A 19,832-nucleotide genomic window follows, 5' to 3' on the forward strand; every position below is an offset into this window, starting at 1 on the left:
ATGGCGGCACAGGGAGTTCACTGAACAATTAAGATTTTCCACAGGCATTTATAGAAGGGGGAAGTGAACATAGGTAGCTACTGGTGGATAAAAAAGCAACCCCCAGGCCAGTGGGAATAGAGGGTCTCAGTCAATGAACACACATTTATTGCTGTGGACCAGGCCCTATGTAAGTTGTAGACACAAAGAAAGACATCAACAATCCCTACCCTCAGGGAGCCTCTACTCTAAGGAAGGATGGCTGCTAAAGTCCAGAACAAGGGTCTGGCAATGAACTTTAAGGTCAACGAAAATCAGCTACAGGAGGAGATGAAACGAAAGGATTAGGACAATGGTGAACACAGGGCAATTCAATTACCCAATTCTGAGTTTTCTTTCTGTTTGCTTTACCAAGAATTATCTTCAGACTGGAAAAGAAAGGACAAAGATAGGTATTTACCAGGGAGGTGAGGGAAAGGATACTACATGAGTTCCTACTTGTCCTCTATGAGCTCAGGTCATGAAATCTGAATGAACTACATCCTGGACACTGAAAAAATTCAGAAATGGTTGAATAACTGAAACCAAAGAGAAGCTAGCAATGGAATGTTATCAACCTAGAGTGAGGTCTTCAGTGAAGTGCTCCAGGGATGTGAACTTGGCACTCTTCTGTTGAGGAAGTGAAGGCAGAGATGGCACATATATCCAACTAATGGATAATACACACAAATGGAAGAAATAGCTAGTTTTCTCAGTGATAGACTTGGGATCCAAGAAAGTTTCTCAATGGGCTCGAACTATGAATCACATCTACAAAGATGAAATTTCTGTCTCATACCTGGAATCTCATGAGTGTGGGTACTGCCTCCAACAATGTGGATCACGCTCTATCTCCTGGGATACTGGGCCATGTCCCCCCACACATTTTTCACAGGGGGACTACCCAACATGCTGGAATTCTTCTACTGGGTCTCTCAACCTTACCAACAGAGTACAGAAGCAGTCCACTGTTACTCTCCACTCACTGCATGGCTAGTCATGCAAGTGACCCTTTGGAGTTTTACTTCTCTATAATGATCTACCATATTTTACTTTCTGAATGCACTTCATCAGCTGATAGTATGCTACACCATATTTAGCCCCACTTCATGGATAGCGACTGTTCTTTATGTGACCTAAAATTCATATGCTTTTGTGATGATGGATCCCATATTGTGCTGCCATATATCAGGAATTAGCAAATAAAGGAGCGAAAAAAAATTAAACCACTGTTTCGGGAAGAAGTTTGTGCAGGGACAGGAAAAGAAAATCTTTGTAGCAAGTTTCTCTGGAAAATCTCTTATTTCTGATATATTTAAAGAACATATTCAAACTTAAATGGTCAAAGGATAGGAACAGGTATGTTCCAAAAGAAGAAATTCAAGTTTTCAACAGTCACATGAAAAAAGCTCCAAATCAGCAATTATTAGAAAAATTCAAATTAAAGTAACTTTGAGGTTCCTCCATACCAATGATAAAATTGGTAAGGTTGGGGCGGCTAGGTGGCGCAGTGGATAGAGCACTGGCCCTGGAGTCAGGAGGACCTGAGTTCAAATCCAGCCTCAGACACTTCATAATTACCTAGCTGTGTAGCTTTGGGCAAGCCACTTAACCCCATTTCCTTGAAAAAAACCTAAAAAAATGGTAAGGTTGATTAAAAAAAAGAAAAATGACAATTGTTGGAGGAGTTGTAGAAAATCAGACACGTTAATGTGCTATTGGTAGAACTGTGAATTGTTCTAGTCATTCTGGGAAGCAATTTGGAACTAGGTCAAAATCTCCCATGGTTTGCTCTCCCACCCCTCTCTCAGTTGACGACTTTGCTTCATATTTTCAAGAAAAAAACTGATGACATTAGACATGCCCACATCTCTCCTATCTTAAAAAAATCCTTCAGTTGATCCTTCCATCCCTGATCACTATCGTCCAATATCTCTTCTGCCCTTTGTACCTGAATCAAGCCAAAAGGATCATCTACAATAGGTGCCTCTACTTTTTCCCTTCTCACTCTCATCTTAAACAATGACATGCGGTGGTCCATGACTGGGGAGGCAGGACCAGTATCAGAATCAGAATGTATACACACATACAACCTCCTTCAGGGAGGCAAATGAACTGACTGCCTCATGTGGGGGGGGGCAGGTTTCAGGCTATCAAAATCAAGATCAGCAATACTACATATCTTATACAAATACATAAAAATGCATCATCTAGACTATGGAAAATGGGCATATATAATAAAAGGATCTATTGACATTATGCTGGTGACATCCAGAGAAATAACACCAGGCATGCACTTAATGTGCATACTCAACCCAGTTTGTGAGGGATTATGCAATCTGAGGTGAGGCACAGCTTGCCCCTACCTCACCTCTCAGCTTTCTCCATATTTGAGGCTAAAACACACAAATTCAGCTGGTTTTGTCTATGAAAATGACTGGAATTATACAGAAATCACATATATAATACAGACCAGTAAGCAAATATCAATATTTATTTTATCATTATTATTTCTTTACTTTCATGATGTCAGGGGAAGCTCTGCCTCCTCTGCCCACACATCTCTGCTTCTTAACCCTTTACAATCTGACTTCTGACCCTATCGGGTTTTTTGGTTTTTGTAAGGTAATGGGGTTAAATGATATACTTGACCATGGTCACACAGTTAAGCAAGTATTAAGTGTCTGAGATCAGATTTGAACTCAGGTCCTCCTGACTCCAGGGCCAGTGCTCTATCCACTATGCCAACTAGCTGCCTCTGACCTTATCATTTCACTAAAACTCTAATACTAAAGATCTCTTAGTAGCCAGAGTCAATGGCCTTTTCTCAATTGTCACCCCTCTTGCCTTCTGTGCAGGCTATAATACCATTGGTCACCTTCTCCACCTTGATCGGTTCATCTCTTTAGGTTTTCAAGATACCCCTCTCTCTTCCTGGTTTTCCTCCTCCTCCCCTCTCTCTCTCTGACCATTTCACTGTCTCCTTTGCTGAATTCTCTTCCAGATCATGCACTCTAACTATTGCTATCGCTCAGGGTTTTGACCTTCTCCCTCTGTACTGCTTCACTTGGTGATCTCTCCTCAGCTTCCACAGATTTAATGACTATATGCTAGTGATCGTCAAATCTGCCCATCCTGTCCCAAACTCTCAGCTGACATCTAATCTCACATCTCCAACCACCTTTCAGATATCTTGAACTGAATGTTAGTGGACATTTTAAACTTAATAAATCCAAAACAGAATCCATAGTCTTTCCCCTTGTACTTTTTTCTTTCACTCCTACCACAGTGAGTAATACCAATCTCCTAGTTCCTCCAACTCCCAACCCAGGAATCACCCTGGACTCCTCATCTTCTCTCACCTTCCATATGCAGGCCAAGGCCTGTTGATTTACATCATCTTTCAAATACCACCCCCTTTTTTCCCTCTGACCCTGCCTCCACCCTAGTGGATTACCCTCATCAACCTCACACTCAGATTATTGGGGTACTGTCTGACTCAAGCCTCTTACTCCAATCTCTCCTCCATTCAGACACTAAAGTAATTTCACAGGTCTGACCTTACTCAAGAAACTCCAGTGGCTCCTTATTACTTTCAGGAACCAATATGAAATATTCTGTTTGGTATTCAAAGTCCTTCATTATTTAGTCTCCTCCTGTCTTTCCAGTCTCTTTAATCTTACTCCCCCAAAACATGTTGTGACCCAGTGACAGTGGCCTCCTGATCATTATGGAAACAAGTCAGCCCATCTCTCAATTCTGGGCATTCTCTCTGGCTGCCTCCATTCCTGGAATGATCTTCCTTCTCACCTTTACCTCCTATCTTCCTTAACTTTCACTCAGTTCAAACTAAAATCCCACCTCTAACCCCTCTTCATTCCAGTACCTTCTCTCTATTGGTTACTTCCTAGTTATCCTGTCTAGAGCCTGCTCTGTATATATTTGTTTGCATGTGGACTCCCCTAATACACTAGAAGCTCCTTAAGGGCAGAGGCTGTCATTTTACTTCTTTTAGTGTTCCAAGCATAGTGTCTGTCATATAGTAGGCACTTAATGAATGTGATTGCCTGAAGTCATGGTTCCAGCATCCTCTGTCCTCACAAAACCACTTTTGAAATGTTCCATTTACTTTGGGATATTGGGTTTTGGAAATGCCTTATTCCACCAGAGCCCAGGGAACAGAGTGAAAAGTAATGGGTAGGAGTTGAAAAGCTATCCCAAAATGGAATGGAATGCCTCTGAAGGGAGGGGAGTTTCCCTTCATGCAGAGACTGGATGCTTTTCTTTCTTTTTTTTTTTTTTTGGATGTTTTTCTTAAGGATATTGGGAAGGCCCATGGTGCTGGATTAGAAGACCAGTGAGGTCCATTCCTGTTTGAGGTGCTCAGAACATCCAGTTAGGGTTGGTATGACTGTCACAGGACTGAAGGATTCCTGACAAATTAACCTGTTCGGACCAAATCTGGAAGGTCACTGAGTTAACCAAGCAGACGATTCTGTATGAGGCCTTGTGTGCCTAGGACTGAGCTCTATCAGAACAACTGCCTGGCAGGTTCCATAAAACTCAGATTCATGGGAATTGCAAGTGAGGCCAGAGTTCCATGACATTGCTAACAACAAAACCATGTCTGATGTGTTCTATAGGAAGAAATGAGTCCTTTTACAATGAAATCATTTGCTACTCAAAGATAACAATGATTCCTGGCCTACATGGGGATTCTGGAGCCCTCAGAGTATGATACTTGTTCACCTTTGCCTTAACTTCTCATGGATGTAGCAATCTAGGAAGAGCATTTTCCAGATTCAAATCAAGAAGTCAACAGAATGGGGGGGGGGGCAGAGAAAAATCAAAATGATCAAGTTAAGAGGAAGCATGTTTGCCTAGCTCACCTAGTATACCTATTCCACAGTAATCTAGAAAACACACCAGGGGCAGCTAGGTGGTGCAGTGGATAGAGCACTGGCCTTGAAGTCAGGAGGACAGGAGTTCAAATCCAGCCTGATATACTTCATATTTACTAGCTGTGTGACCTTGGGCAAGTCACTTAACCTTTACTGTCTTGCATCCAGAACCATCTCTAGTCATCTTTATTCCTATCTGGCCACTGGACCCAGATGCCTCTGGAGGAGAAAGTGAGGTTGGTGACTTAGCACAACATCCCCCTCACTCAAATCCAATTCAAGGCATCACCGTGGCATCACCTCCCCTTTGTTGTGGTCTTCTTCAAGAAAGAAGGATTATTTATTATTATTATCATTATTATCATTATTATTATTATTATAAAACACACCAAACTGAGTTCTGATTGGAAAAGTCACGGTGAGTCATTTTTCTAACCCAGAGAAGCTTAGAAAGACAGGTCTGTTGATGTTAGGACACAGACTAGATGCTTTAGCTATGGGAAACACTGTAGAACTCAGGGACTGTAAGGGGGCTCAGAGTATCCACCAAGGCAAAGGCAAGAAGCACTGGGGCATAAAGAAATCCCAGGGGATCCCTGGATTAGTGTTAGGAATTGGGATAGTTGATATCCAGCAGCTCTGTCACCCATTACCCAGTTCTGGGTCACAGTTGCAAGGTGGAGAGAAGTGGTCAGTAGAGAGTAGGGGTCCTACCTGTATAAGGAACAAAGAACAAATTCCTAAAACATCATTGTGTAGCTCTGAGCCCTTAGGCTCAGCACAGCAAGGACTCCATTGTAATCTTTAGTCCTGTACTTAAATATGGAGTAGACTACCCAGGGCAGAAAACCAAGACCAAAGAGGTGCCAGTAACTCAGCCGCTCTGAACCTGTTGTAGAACCTCCCAGTGGGCTAACAGTGGTTAAGCCTCAAAGTAATGTTCAGAAACTCAATCACATACAAGCCAACCAATTCAAATCTGGGTCAGAAACTTGCAGAGCTCAGACCAGGAAAGTAGTGAACAAATTGCTCTCAGATTACATCACTTTGGAAGCACCAAGAATATGCAGGTCCCTAGCTGGAGCTTTAAAATCAGCAGGGCATAAAATAGCAGAACTCCAGGCCAAACATCCCCCCTCCAAGGTGATGAGAACCCAACACTAACATGAAATACAAAGTCAAGAAGTAGACTCTGAGAATAAGCAAACAAAAGAAAAATCCAACCATAAAACTTTTAGTGACAGGGAAATGCAACATAAACAGAGAAAAGTGAATTACTTGAAAATATCTACAAGCAAAGCCTCAAAGAAAAACACCAAAACAAAGAAAAAAACAAGTTCAAAAAGAATTCCTAGACAAGTTGAAGCAAGCACTAAAGAAAGATATTTTTTAAAAAGAAAAAAAAAAAGGATTTTAAGAGCAAGTAAGAGCAGCAGCTGAAAAAAATATAGGAAAAGAAATGAGCACAATGCAAGAAAATCATTTATTTATTTATTATTTATTTTTATTTATTTTAGATTTTTCAAGGCAATGAATGGGGTTAAGTGGCTTGCCCAAGGCCACACGGCTAGGTAATTATTAAGTGTCTGAGGTCGGATTTGAACCCAGGTACTCCTGACTCCAAAGCTGGTGCTCTATTCACTGTACCACCTAGCCACCCCTATGCAAGAAAATTATTAAAGGAGAACTAATAACTTGGTAAAATAGGCACAAAACTTCACTGAAGAAAATAACTTCTTAAAAATCAGAACTGGCCAAACGGAAGCTAGTTATTCCATGAGACATCAAGAAATAATAAAACAAAGTTTAAAAAAAACAGAAAAAGAAGGAATCGTGAAATATCTCACAGGAAAAACAAATGACCTGGAAAAGAGATGAAAGAAAGATAATGTTAGAATCAATGGACCACTTGAAAACCAGGAATGGAAAAAAAAGACCGAGATATCACATTTCAAGAAATTATCAAAGAAACTGTCCAAATGTATTAGATCCATAAGGCAAAGTAGAAATGGAAAGAATATAGTTCGTTTGCTGAAAGAAATCCCCAAACGAAAATTGCCAGGAATATTAGAACCAAATTCCTGAGTTCCCAGATACTGTAAGCAGCTAGAAAGAAATATTGAAGCACCATGGAGCCCCAGGTGGACTCACACAAGATTTAGCAACTGTCACTATAAAGAAATATAAAACCTGCAATATGGTACAAAAGTATCTAAGATTACAACCTCAGCAAAACTGGTATAATACGGGGGGGGGGGGGGCAGGGAATAGATATTTAATCACATAGAGGACTTCCAGTGTTTCTGATGAAAAGAGTCCAGCTAAATACATAATCTGACATTTAAACAGAGGAATCAAGAGAAGCCTAAAAAGGTAAACATGAGTAAGAAATCATAAGGGATTAAGGCAAGATTAAACTGCTTACACTCTTATATGGGGAGATAATACTTGTAAATACTCAGAACTTTTATCATCACCAAGGGTCTTAATGGGAATCTAATTAGATAGAGAGTCTGAGTGGTTCTATTGTGTTTGGATGATCTCAAAAGAACTGAAGGTAAGGAAGAGAACTGGGGAGGGCAGGGAAAGGTGGGGTGAAGAATGGAGAAAATTAACTCACATAAATGTGGTATGCAAGGAAGTGTTTTTATACAATAAGAAAAGGGAGGAAGCAGGCAACACTTGAGCCTCAGTCTAATCTCAACTAATTCCAGGAGGGAAGAATATACATCCACACACAAATGGATACAGAAAGTCATTTGGCCCATCAGGGAAGGAGTTAAGAGGAAGGGAGGGAAGATTAAGGCAGACAATGTCAGAGAAAAAATAGTCTCTTGAGGAAGGGACAGTAAAAAAGAGAAGGTTAAGAGAATAGGATGGAGGGAAATCCACAGTTAGCCATCATTAATAGGAATGGGATGAACTCCCCCCATAATAGAGGAATGGATTAGAAACCAGAATTCACCAAGATGGTATTAGTACAAAACACATGTGAAACAGAAGGATACAATTACAGTTCAAATAAGAAGCTGGAGCAGATGAATGATTCGGCTGTTGTTAAAAAAGAGGCAGAGGTGGGGATCATGATCTCACACAAAGCAAAAGCAAAAACAAACCTAATTAAAAGAGGTAATATCTTTTCTACATTTTCCTAAAAAGGAAATGATGAATTCAGGATGAATACATGATGAATTCATGATGATGAATTAATATGAATACACTACATATCATATACAACATATATGTTTATACACACATGTACACACCAAATGGCATAGTTTCTAAATTCTTAAAGGAGACATTACATGAGTTACAAGAAAAAATAAAGGGTAAAACTGTAATAGTGAGGGACCTCAATTTATTTCTCTCATAGCTAACTAAATAGAACCATGAAATAAACCAGAAAGAAGTTCAGGAGATGTATACAATGGTAGAAAGTTAGATATGCCAGACCTCTGGTGGATACTCAATGAGAATATCTATTTCATATCCCTGCATGATACCTTTTTTTTAGGTTTTTTTGCAAGGCAAATGGGGTTAAGTGGCTTGCCCAAGGCCACACAGTTAGGTAATTATTAAGTGTCTGAGACCGGATATGAACCCAGGTACTCCTGACTCCAGGGCCGGTGCTTTATCCACTGTGCCACCTAGCCGCCCCTCTGCATGATACCTTTACAAAAACTGACCAGGGCAGAAAAATATCACAAACAAATGCAGAAAAGTTGAAATATTAAACGTCTCTTTTTTCCCAGCATAAAACAAAAATTACATTTAAAAAAGGGTCTTTGAAACATAGATTAAAAATTCATTGGAAAGTAAATAAATCCTGAAGAATAGGTGGGTCAAGGAACAGATCATAGAAACAATCAATAATTTCATTAAAAAGCATGACAACAATGAGAAAACATACTAAATTTGTGGGATGCAGCCAAACCAGTACTTAGGTCTAAATGCTTACATCAATAAAAGAGAAAAAGAGCAGATCAATTAATTGGGCATGAAACTAAACAGAAAAATAACAAATTAAAAACCCTAATGAAACACTGAAATAGAAATACTGAAAAGCAAAAAGAGATGAACAAAATCGAAGGGAAGAAAAGCACTAAATCAATGAATAAAAGGAGCTTTTTAAAAAAATAGATAAATCACTGCTTAATTTAATTTTTCAAAAGAAAAAAAACAAATTTGCCAGCATCAAAAATGAAAAAGGTAAATTCACAGCCAATGAAGATGAAATAAAAGCAATTTTCGGGAGCTATTTTGCCCCAACTATGTGCCAATAAAACTGACAATCTAAATTAAATAGGTGTATATTTACAAAAATATAAATTCTTCAGATCAAGAGAACGGAAAATAGAATATTTTAAAAAATCCTTAGAAAAATAAATTGAACGAGTAAGAAATGAACTTCCCAAGGGAAACAACAACAGCAAACCAGGAAATACACAAGCAAATTGGACCAAACATTTAAACAACAATTCAACTTGACATGAACTTGAAAAAATAAAGAAATCCTACCAAATTCTTTCTATGACACAAATATGGTTCTTGATACCTAAACCAAGGAGAATTAAAACAGAGAAAGAAAACTAGAAACCAATTTCCCTACTGAATATAGATGCAGAAATTTTAAATAAAATTAGCAAGGAGATAACCGCAATATATCCCAAAGATCATTCCCAAAGATCATACACTTTTAATGGGATGGATTTATATAAGGTTGGTTCAATATTAGGAAGACTAATTCAAAGTAACTGACAATAATATAACAAACCACCAAAAATTATATAATTATTTTAATACATGCAGAAGCTCTTAACAAAATACAACACTCATTACTGCTTAAAATACCTAAAATGTGTAAGAATAAATGGAGCTTTCTTTATTTTTTTATTTCTATTTTTTGTATATTTTCTTTAAAAGAAGTAGTGGCTATCTAAAACCAAGAGAAAACATTACGTGTCCTGGAGAATAACTCAGAAGCCTTTCCAATCAGAGTAGGAGTGAAGCTAGGATGTGGTTTATTGCCATTCTTATTCAATATTATACTAACAATTCTAGTTTTTGAAATAAGACAAGAAAAAGGTATAGACAATGAGGAAACTAAACTACCACTTTTTTGCAAATGATATGATGGTATACTTAGAGAATCCTAGGGAATTGATTAAAAATCTAATTGAAACAATTGGCAACTTAAGGAAAGTTACAGGATATAAAATAAACTGACACAAATTTCAGCATTTCTATATATTACCAACAGGAAAAACAATAGAAAGGAAAAATTCCATTTAAAATAATTCCAGATGGTTATTTTGACAATCTACTTGCCAAGACACACATAGGAACTATATAAAAAAAAATGACCAAACACCCTTCACATAAATAAATATGTAAACAATTGTGGAAATATTAATAGTTCATGGGTAGATCAAACCAATATAATAAAATGGTAATACCAAATGAATTAATTTATGTATTTAGTGTTCTACCAATCAAATTATCAAATTGTTTTTGGTTTTATAGAACAAGAAAAAACCAGAACAATATTCATCTAGAGGAACATAAGGTTAAGAACAGCAAGGATGGCAAAGAAATGCAAAGGAAGGGGGACTAGCAGAACCCGATTTTAAACTATACTGCAAAACTATCATCATCAAAACACTTTGGCCCCGGGTTAGAGTGGTAAGCAGTAGTCAGGATTAAGCACACACTATATACAGACGTGTGTTGGAGAAATCCAAAGCAAGGAGGGCAAGAATTCATTATTCAACAAAACCCCTTCAGAAAACAAACCACCACTCTGGGAGAAATGAGGCATAGACCAACACTTCACAACATAAACCAATATACGCTCCAAATGAGTTCATAATGGAGACTAAAAGGGTGATATCATAAGCAAATTAGGAGAGAATAAAAGAAATCACTTGCCAGATTTGTGAATAGGGAATAATTCATAACCAAATAAGAGATAGAAAGCTACCCAGGAGGTAAAATGGATCATTTTGAGGATATAAAATTAAAAAGGTTTTGCATAAACAAAACCTATGCAGTTAAAATTAGAAGAAAAGCAAGAACCTGAGGGATGGGGTATGGGGGGAGAAATCTGAAAGTTTTTTCTGATAAAGGTCTCATTTCTAAAATATTTAGGGAACTGAATCAAATTTGCAATATTGAGGACCATTCCCCAATTGATTAATAGTCAAAGGATATGAATAGGCAGATTTCACCATAAGAAATCCAAGCTATCTGGGGCAGCTAGGTGGTGCAGTGGATAGAGCACCGGCCCTGGAGTCAGGAGTACCTGAGTTCAAATCCAGCCTCAGACACTTAATAATTACCTAGCTGTGTGGCCTTGGGCAAGCCACTTAACCCCATTTGCCTTGCAAAAAAAAAAAAACTAAAAAAAAAAATCCAAGCTATCTATAGCCATATAAAAAATGTTTTAAATCACTAATAATTAGAGTAATGAAAATAAAACAAACTCTATGCTACTACCTCACACCCATCAGATTACCTAAGATAACAAAAAAAAAAAGAAAATGACAAATGCAAGAGAAGCTAAGAGAAAATAGGTGCACTAAAGCATTGTTAGTGGAAATGTGAACTAGTCCAACTATTCAGGTAAGGAATTTGCAACTATGTCCAAAGAACTATTAAACTATATATACCACTTTGATCTGGTAATACCACTACTTGGGTCTAGACCCCAAAGAGAACAAAGAAAGAAGAAAAGGACCTAGATATACAGAAATATTTATAGCAACTATTTTTCAGTAGTAAAGAATTAGAAATTGAAGAAATGGGGAAAGGTTGATCAAGCTATGAGATGTGTATGATGGAATATTAACCGTGGTGCTGTAAAAAATGAAGGGAATGATGTAAAAGAAACCTGGGAAGACTTGGATGAATTGAAGCAGAACTAGAACAATTGGTATAGTAGTAACTAACAACATTGTCATTATTTCTCCATAACTGCCTTAGAAAGACCTAGTAACTCTGATGAACACAAAGACCAAGCACAGTTTCTAAGTACATGTGATGAAATATGTTGTTTATCTCTAGAAAGAGGCATATTCTCTGTTTTTGCTTTTTCAGACACAGATAACGAGGGAAATTGCTTTTTCTGAGTATACAAATTTTAACTGGGTTCTGTTTTTCTTGCTTTCCCAATGGGTGGTAAGGTGGGAAATGAAAATAAAATTGAATTGAATATAAAAAAATAAAGACGTCAACAAGAAAATCGACTCCCGCCTAACCAGCGAGCACCCTTTAGTTCTGCTTAAGCTACTCCCTTCCAAGCCTCGTGGGAAGACCCTTGCTACCTTTCCACAGTACTCTCTTTGGGGGCTGTGTATTCTCAGGTTCCACACAGTCCCAGAGATTCCGCAGTGAAGTTGGATGACCTATAGCTATAGGTCAAACACAGACATCAAATTGAACTACCAGAGCCTCCAGACAATTCCCAGGGGGCTCTAGTTGAAAAGCAGTCTGCCAGACACACTTAGCCATGGGTATTTCAGTCACCTGCCCTGGGCTTCTGAAAGGGTCAAGGTTGATCCTGAGATAGATACATCTATAAGTAAGTGCTCCCACAGTCTTTCATATCAGTCACTTCCCTGTCCTAGTGTACTGGCAGTATCTTGAGGGACTGACCTCTGGTATGAGGACAAACCTCCTACCAAGAACACATGCCTCTAGCAGATGAACTACGGTACCCTCAATCTGATGTCAGAGGACCCAGGCTTGGAACCTGTGTGTAAAGCACTGGGCTAGGCTAGGCAAGGCAAGGCAAGGCAGAAGACCTCTCTGGGCCTTTTACCTTTTCTGTCAAATGATAGGATTGGACCAGACAGTTCAATCCATGGTCTCTTCCAGATCTGAGCCTAGGATCATAATAATCAAGGCCTAGGGCCCACAAAGGGAGCACTCCTTTGTTCCTAGTCTCTCCTTGATGTTTGGGCATCTCCCACCAGCCTGGAAATGGACTTCATGATCCTCATCCCAAAATGATGTACACAACCAACAATCAGACCAAGTCTCAGAGTCCACCATACTTAAGGCTAAACATACCCCCTGAAGACAGTCCTGGCCTAGGCGGGCACAGGTTGCATCTGATTACAAGAGGGAAGCCATCTGCAGGCATCAGGGCCAAATCCAACAATGAAATGACACTAATGAAGTCTCCAGAGAGCCTGTCGCACTGAGACAGGATTAAATATAGCATCTGTGCAGAGCAACAAACTCAGCGTGGAGAGGGAGAGGCTCCTTAGGGCGTCTGCCAGGGAGATACCTGGATAATGGCAGCCACTGAAGAAGGCCAACCGCCGCCAGAGCCCGACCTCCTGGATCTCTGGGCTCCCTGGCCATCAAGGGCCTTCTAGAACTCATGCTCCTGCTGCCTGAAGGAGAGGCCCAGGAGACTCCTTAAGTTCCATTTTACAAGGAGGAAGACTGAGATACAAATCATTTGGCAATTCATCTACACTTGCCTGAATGTATGCAGTGGAGCCCTCCGATGGGACAAAAGCTCTTTGGAGTTTGGTCTTTGTCCCATCAGCTTCTGGAATGTACAAGTGACACAAAAAATGCTTCTTGAGTGAGAAGGAAGAAAGGAGGGAAGAATAGGAGGGAGCATGGAAGGAAGAGAAGGAGGGAGGATGGAGGGGGGGAAAGGTGGGAGGGGGAAGGGAGGAAGGATGAATGTAAAGGAGGTACAAAAGGAAGGAAGCAAGGGAGGGAGGAAAGAAATAGAGGAAGAAAGGAAGGGAAGGAGGGGGAAGGAAGGAATAAAGGATGGAAAGAAGGAAAATAAGAAAGAAAGGGTGGCAGAAGGAAGAAAGTAAATATGCATAGGAAGGAATGGAAGGAAGGAATAGAGGGAGGGAAGGAGGACAGAAGAAAAGAGGGATGAAGGAAGGAGGCAACTATAGGAAGGGAGGGAGAGAAGGAGGGAGGAGGAAGGGTAGGAGGGAGGGAAGACAGGGAAAGAAGGATGGAAGGAAAGAAGGAGGGGATGAAAGGAAAGAAGGAAGCAATAAAAGGAAAGAAAGGGAGGGATGGAAGAAAAGAGGGATGAAGGAAGGAGGAAAGGAAGGTAGGAAGGGAGGGAAGGAGGAAGGAAGGAAGAAAGGGAGGAAGGAAGGAACAGAGGGAAGGAGGAAAGAAGGAAGGGGAGGGGGAAAGACAGAAGGAAGAAAAAAGGGATGGAAGGAAAGAAGGAAGGAAAGGATGGAGGAAGGAGGGAGGGAGGGAGGAAGGAAGAGTAGGAAAGAGGAAAGGGTTAGAAGGAAGAAATAAAGAAGGAATTGAGGACTGAGGGAAGGAAGAAAGGAAAGGATGGAAGGAAGAAAGGAAAGAAGAGAGGGAGGAAGAAAGGTAAGTGGGAGGGAATGAAGGAAGGGATGGAGGGAAGGAAGAAATCAAGGAAGGAAGAAAGAAAGGGATGGAAGGAGGGATGAAGGAAGGAAGGAAAGAAGGGGAGGAAGGAAGAAGAGATGGAAAGAAGGAAGGAAAGTGGAAGGAAAGAATGGAAGGAAGGAGGGAGGGAAATTGGAGGAAGGATGGGAGGGGAGGAAGGAGGGATGGAAGAAGGAGAGAGGGAGGGAGGAAGGGAGGAAAGGAGAGAGGGAGGGAGGAGAGGGAAGAAAAGAGGGAAGGAGTCAAGGAAGGGAGGGAGGAAGGATGCATTAAAGGAAGGTGGAAGAAAGGAGGAAAGGAAGGAGGGAGGGAAATTGAGGAAGGATGGGAGGGGAGAAAGGAGGGATGGAAAGAAGGAGAGAGGAAGGGAGGAAAGGAGAGAGGGAGGGAGGGGAGGGAATAAGGGAGGGAAGGAGTCAAGGAAGGGAGGGAGGAAGGATGCAATAAAGGAAGGTGGAATAAAGGAGGAGGAAAGGAAGGAGGGAGGGAAGAAGGATGATGGAAGGAAGGATGAAAGGGAGGGAAGGAAGGAGGGATGGAAGGAAGGGAGGGCAGGAAGGAGGGATGGAAGGAAAGGAGGGAAGAAGGATGAATGGAAGGAAGGATGAAAGGAAGGGAGGAAAGAAAAGAGGAAGGAAGGAGGGAGGGAAGAAAGAGAAATGGAGGAAGCAAAGAATCAAGGAAGAAAAGAAGCAAGGAAAGAATGGGAGAAAGGGAAGGAGATAAGGAAGGAGGGGTGGAAAGAAGGAAAGGAGAGAAGAAGGGATGAAAGATGGTTGGAAAGGAAGGTAGGAAGAGAGGGAGGAAGGAAGGAGGAAAGGAAGGGGGAGAACAAGGCATGGAAGGAAGGAGGGAAGGGAGGAAAGGAGAAGGGAGGGAAGTTTGAGGAGGGAAGGAGGGAGGGAAGGAAGGATGGGAAGAGGGAGGGAGGAAGGAAAAGAAGGAAGGGAGGGATGGAAGGAAGGAAGGAGGAGGGAAGAAAGGGAGGGAGGAAGGAAAGAAGGAAAGATGGATGGGAGGAAGGAAGGAAGAGGGGGGAGGGAAGGAAGGAAGGGAAGGAGGAATGGAAGAAGGATGGGTGGGAGGAATGAAGGATGAAAGGAAGGAGGATGGGAGGAAAGGAGAAGAGAGGGAAGTTTGAGGAGGGAAGGAGGGAGGGAAGGAAGGATGGGAAGAGGGAGGGAGGAAGGAAAAGAAGGAAGGGAGGGATGGAAGGAAGGAAGGAGGAGGGAAGAAAGGGAGGGAGGAAGGAAAGAGGGAAAGATGGATGGGAGGAAGGAAGGAAGAGGGGGGAGGGAAGGAGGAATGGAAGGATGGGTGGGAGGAATGAAGGATGAAAGGAAGGAGGATGGGAGGGAGGGAGGAAGAAAACAAGGAAGGAGGAAGGGAAGGAAGAGAAAAGGGAAGAAGCAAAGAATCAAGGATGGAAAGAATCAAGGATGGAAGGAAGGAAAGAGTGAAGGGAGGGAGGAAGGAAAGAAGGAATTAAGGATTGAGGGAAGGAAGGAAGGGAAGGATGGAAGAGAGATGGAGGAAGAAAGGTAGGAGGGAGGAAAATGGAGGAAGGAAGGGATGAGGGAAGGAAGAAATCAAGGAAGGAGGGAGGGACAAAGGGAGGAAAGGAGTGAGAGAGGGAGGGGGAATAAATCAAGGAAGGAAGAAAAGGAGGGAGGGAGGGAGGGGAGAAGGAAGGGAGGAATGAATGAAGGGAAGGAAGGGAAAGGGAGGAAGGAAAGAAAGAATCAAGGAAAGAATCGAGGATGGAAAGGAAGTAAGGAAGGGATGGAAGTAAGGAAGGGAGGGAGAGAGGAAGGAGGGAGGGAGGGAGGAAGGAAGAAAGGAAGGGAGGGAGAGAGGAATGGAAGAAGGATGAACAGAAGGAGGGTGGGAGGGAGGAAAGAAGGAAGAAATCAAGGAAGGAGAAAGAGAAGGAGGGAAGGAAGAGAAAAGGGGGAAAGCAAAGAATCAAGGAAGGAAAGAATCAAGGGTGGAAGGAAGGAAGGAGTGAAGGGAGGACGGGAGGAACGAGGAAAGAAAAAGGGAATTAAGGATTTAGCAAATGATAGAAGGAAGAAAGGAAAGAAGAGAAAGAGGGAGGAGGAAAGGTAGGAGGGAGGCCATGAAGAAAGGGATGGAGGGAAGGGAAAAGGGAGGAAGGAAGACAGGAAGGAATCAACGATGGAAAGAAGGAAGCAAGGAAGGGATGGAAGGAAGGAGGGTAGGGAGGGAGGGAGAAAACAAGGAAGGAGGAAGGGAAGGAAGAGAAAAGGGAAGAAGCAAAGAATCAAGGATGGAAAGAATCAAGGATGGAAGGAAGGAAAGAGTGAAGGGAGGGAGGAAGGAAAGAAGGAATTAAGGATTGAGGGAAGGAAGGAAGGGAAGGATGGAAGAGAGAGGGAGGAAGAAAGGTAGGAGGGAGGAAAATGGAGGAAGGAAGGGATGAGGGAAGGAAGAAATCAAGGAAGGAGGGAGGGACAAAGGGAGGAAAGGAGTGAGAGAGGGAGGGGGAATAAATCAAGGAAGGAAGAAAAGGAGGGAGGGAGGGAGGGGAGAAGGGAGGAATGAATGAAGGGAAGGAAGGGAAAGGGAGGAAGGAAGGAAAGAAAGAATCAAGGAAAGAATCAAGGATGGAAAGGAAGTAAGGAAGGGATGGAAGGAAGGGAGGGAGGGAGGAAGGAGGGAGGGAGGGAGGAAGGAGGGAGGGAGGGAAGGGAGGGATGGAGGGAGGAAGGAAGGAAGGGAGGGAGGGAGGGAGGGAGGAATGGAAGAAGGATGGATAGAAGGAGGATGGGAGGAAGGAAGGAAGAAATCAGGGAAGGAGGAAGGGAAGGAGAGAAGGAAGAGAAAAGGGAGAAAGCAAAGAATCAAGGAAGGAAAGAATCAAGGGTGGAATGAAGGAAGGAGTGAAGGGAGGGAGGGAGTAACGAGGAAAGAAAGAGGGAATTAATGATTGAGGAAATGATAGAAGGAAGAAAGGAAAGAAGAGAAAGAGGGAGGAGGAAAGGTAGGAGGGAGGGCATGAAGGAAGGGATGGAGGGAAGGAAGAAATCAAGGAAGGAGGGTGGGACAGAGGGAAGAAAGAAGGGAGGGAGGGAGGGAAGGGAAAAGGGAGGAAGGAAGACAGGAAGGAATCAAGGATGGAAAGAAGGAAGCAAGGAAGGGATGGAAGGAAGGAGGGAAGGAAGGAGGGTAGGGAGGGAGGGAGAGGAGGAAAGAAGGAAGGAAGATAGGAAGGGAGGGAGGGAAAGGGAAGAAGGAAGGAAAGAATCAAGAAAGGAAGGAATCAAGGATGGAAAGAAGGATGGAAGGAAAGAAGGGAAGGGAGGAAGGGAAGTAAGAAAGGGGGGGAAGAAGCTGAGAGGAAGGGGAAAAGGAAGGAAAGTAGGTAAGAAGGAAGGAACAAGTGAATCCTATGAAGGAGCTTAGCATGGGGATACCAGAGCTGGTCTCGTCCATAAGCTAGCAAAAATCACTCACTGGTAGGTGCTCCAACTCTTCCTATCCACACACACATACAGTCACACAGTCCCAGGTAGAGATGTCTTCTTTCTGGATAGAGGGGTGCAAAGGATGGGCTTTGTGTTGGGGAGACCTCAGGCGAGTGAAGACTGCAAGTGAAAGAGCCGCTGCCAATGTGTACATCAAAAGGCGTTTCCTTATTGCTCAATCTTTCCATTGAAGATCACATTAGAGTGAGGAGTGGGAGCAAGAGGCCAATCAACCTTCTCTGGACCCTCCTGGGTCTGGTTCAGAGGCAGGATTTTAATCAGATCCTCCCCAACGCAGGTCAAACACCCTGTCCCCTCACTATACTGTGACATGTGATCTCTAGATTGAGGGTAAGAGATTTGTGTTCTATCCTTAATTCTACATGACCCTGAACAAGTTATTTCATCTGGGCCTCAGTTTCTCCCTCTACAAAATGAGGATAACATTTTTACCCCACTTAAGAGGGTTGTCAGGCAGCTCCAGAGAGTTGAAAAAGTCCTCTGTAAACTGTAAAGTGTTTCCTTAGTGTCAGCCATTAGAATTAATCTAAAACATAATCTCAGTCTCAGACTGTGAGCTTGAAGGGACTTGAGGAAAATTGAGTCCAATAGTCCCATTTTAGAGATGAGGGCTCCATCTTGGAGCCTGCCCTTTCTTTCCCCCAAGTGTCCACGTCTCTGGGCTCCCAGGAGACCCCCAGACTAATGTGATGCTCTGACTTCCCCAATGCCCCCCACCCCCACACCCTCTCCATAGCCAGTAGGGAGCTTTCTCCTGGAATATCTGGAGGGCCAGAGTGGAGGAAAGACTTGCTGTCACTAGGAGATTTCTAGCTTCTCCAACTGGGCCATCTGTTTCCAGTGAGAAAGACTCCAGCCAAAGTACCCTCCCTTCACAGGTACCATGAGGCCCTACCCAGTTCAGAGTTTAGAAGGACCTGCAGCATAGAGTAGAGCCCTATTTGGGGTGTTGGGGACTGAGAGGCAGGAGCCTCCTACCAGAGAGCTGCAGAGTGGCCCTAATCCCGTCACTTCATTTCCAGAAGAGAGCAGAATCATTGCTCTCTGAGTCCTTTGCAGTTCTGACCCTGTGTGATATTAACCCAGTACAGCCACCATCCAGTGCTGTTTGCCCAGTTGAGCCTCACCCAGACAGTTGCAGCCTGGGCTGCAGGCACCTTCCCTCCCTTCCCATGGAAGTAGGACACATGAGGGATTCTCATGGCTAGCCTAGCCGAGTCTCAGCTAAAGGGCACAGTATGGGGCAGAGAAATGGACTTGGGAGTCAGATACATGGCCTAGTTGCGTGACCTTGGGCAAGTCATCTTACCTCTCTCTTGGATTTCTCATCCAGAACGTAGGGATCCAAGGGCACCTCCAGGGAGATGTCTGGGAGTTCCTTTGCCCACCTAAAAGTGTGCTAGAACTGTCAGGCATGAAGAGTGTGGCTTAAAAACTTCCTAGGTGAGTCCCTTAGGAGCCACCAGGGCTCTCCTCCTCTGACCAATTGGTCACTGCTCTCTGGCTTCCCACTTGGTTGCCCCCAGCCAGGCCCCTCGGTGGCAGAGTGGAGTCCAGGAGTGAGTTTGGGAGCTCTCTGCTGACCCTTCCCTTTAGGAGTCTCACCTGCCTCCTTCAGCTGTAAGACTCCAAGGGTAGTGATGCCTAGCTCTGAGGAGGTGTCCTGTAGATGCAGGAGGAGCAGAATTTCTTGGGGCCGTGCCTCAGTTTTCCTTTCCATAAAAGTACTAAAATTCAACGTTTTCTCCCATACCAATTGGTGGCGCCAGCCAGTCCCCATGTAGCGTCAGGAGAGATAAGGGTGCCAGGCCTCACCCACATCAGGAAATGAGTGTTCCCCCCTTCCTGTCATCAGCTAGACCCTGAACCCATGGGGGTGGGGGGTAAGCCCGGCTTTGAAGTGTCAATAGATCTGCCCGTAAAATCCAGTGACTCCTGAAGGCCCTGCCTCAGTTTCCCGGGATAGAAGACTTGCTGCCCCCCCCCC

At 42.8% G+C, this 19,832-nt stretch overlaps 1 protein-coding gene across 1 annotated transcript in view; it reads right to left on the minus strand.

The window, feature by feature from the left end:
* The window catches only part of DGKK (diacylglycerol kinase kappa), a 125,539-nt gene extending 105,914 nt beyond the window's left edge, over positions 1-19,625 (minus strand). Inside the window, exons 1-3 of the mRNA XM_074201861.1 lie at positions 19,599-19,625; positions 19,329-19,508; positions 19,155-19,244 (exon numbers count right to left, since the gene is read on the minus strand). Coding sequence (XP_074057962.1) covers positions 19,155-19,244; positions 19,329-19,508; positions 19,599-19,625 — 297 coding nt within the window. The remainder of the gene's footprint in view (positions 1-19,154; positions 19,245-19,328; positions 19,509-19,598) is intronic.
* Positions 19,626-19,832: the final 207 nt, after the last annotated feature.

Source organism: Macrotis lagotis, chromosome X, assembly GCF_037893015.1.
Source record: "Macrotis lagotis isolate mMagLag1 chromosome X, bilby.v1.9.chrom.fasta, whole genome shotgun sequence".
Lineage (NCBI taxonomy): Eukaryota > Metazoa > Chordata > Mammalia > Peramelemorphia > Peramelidae > Macrotis > Macrotis lagotis.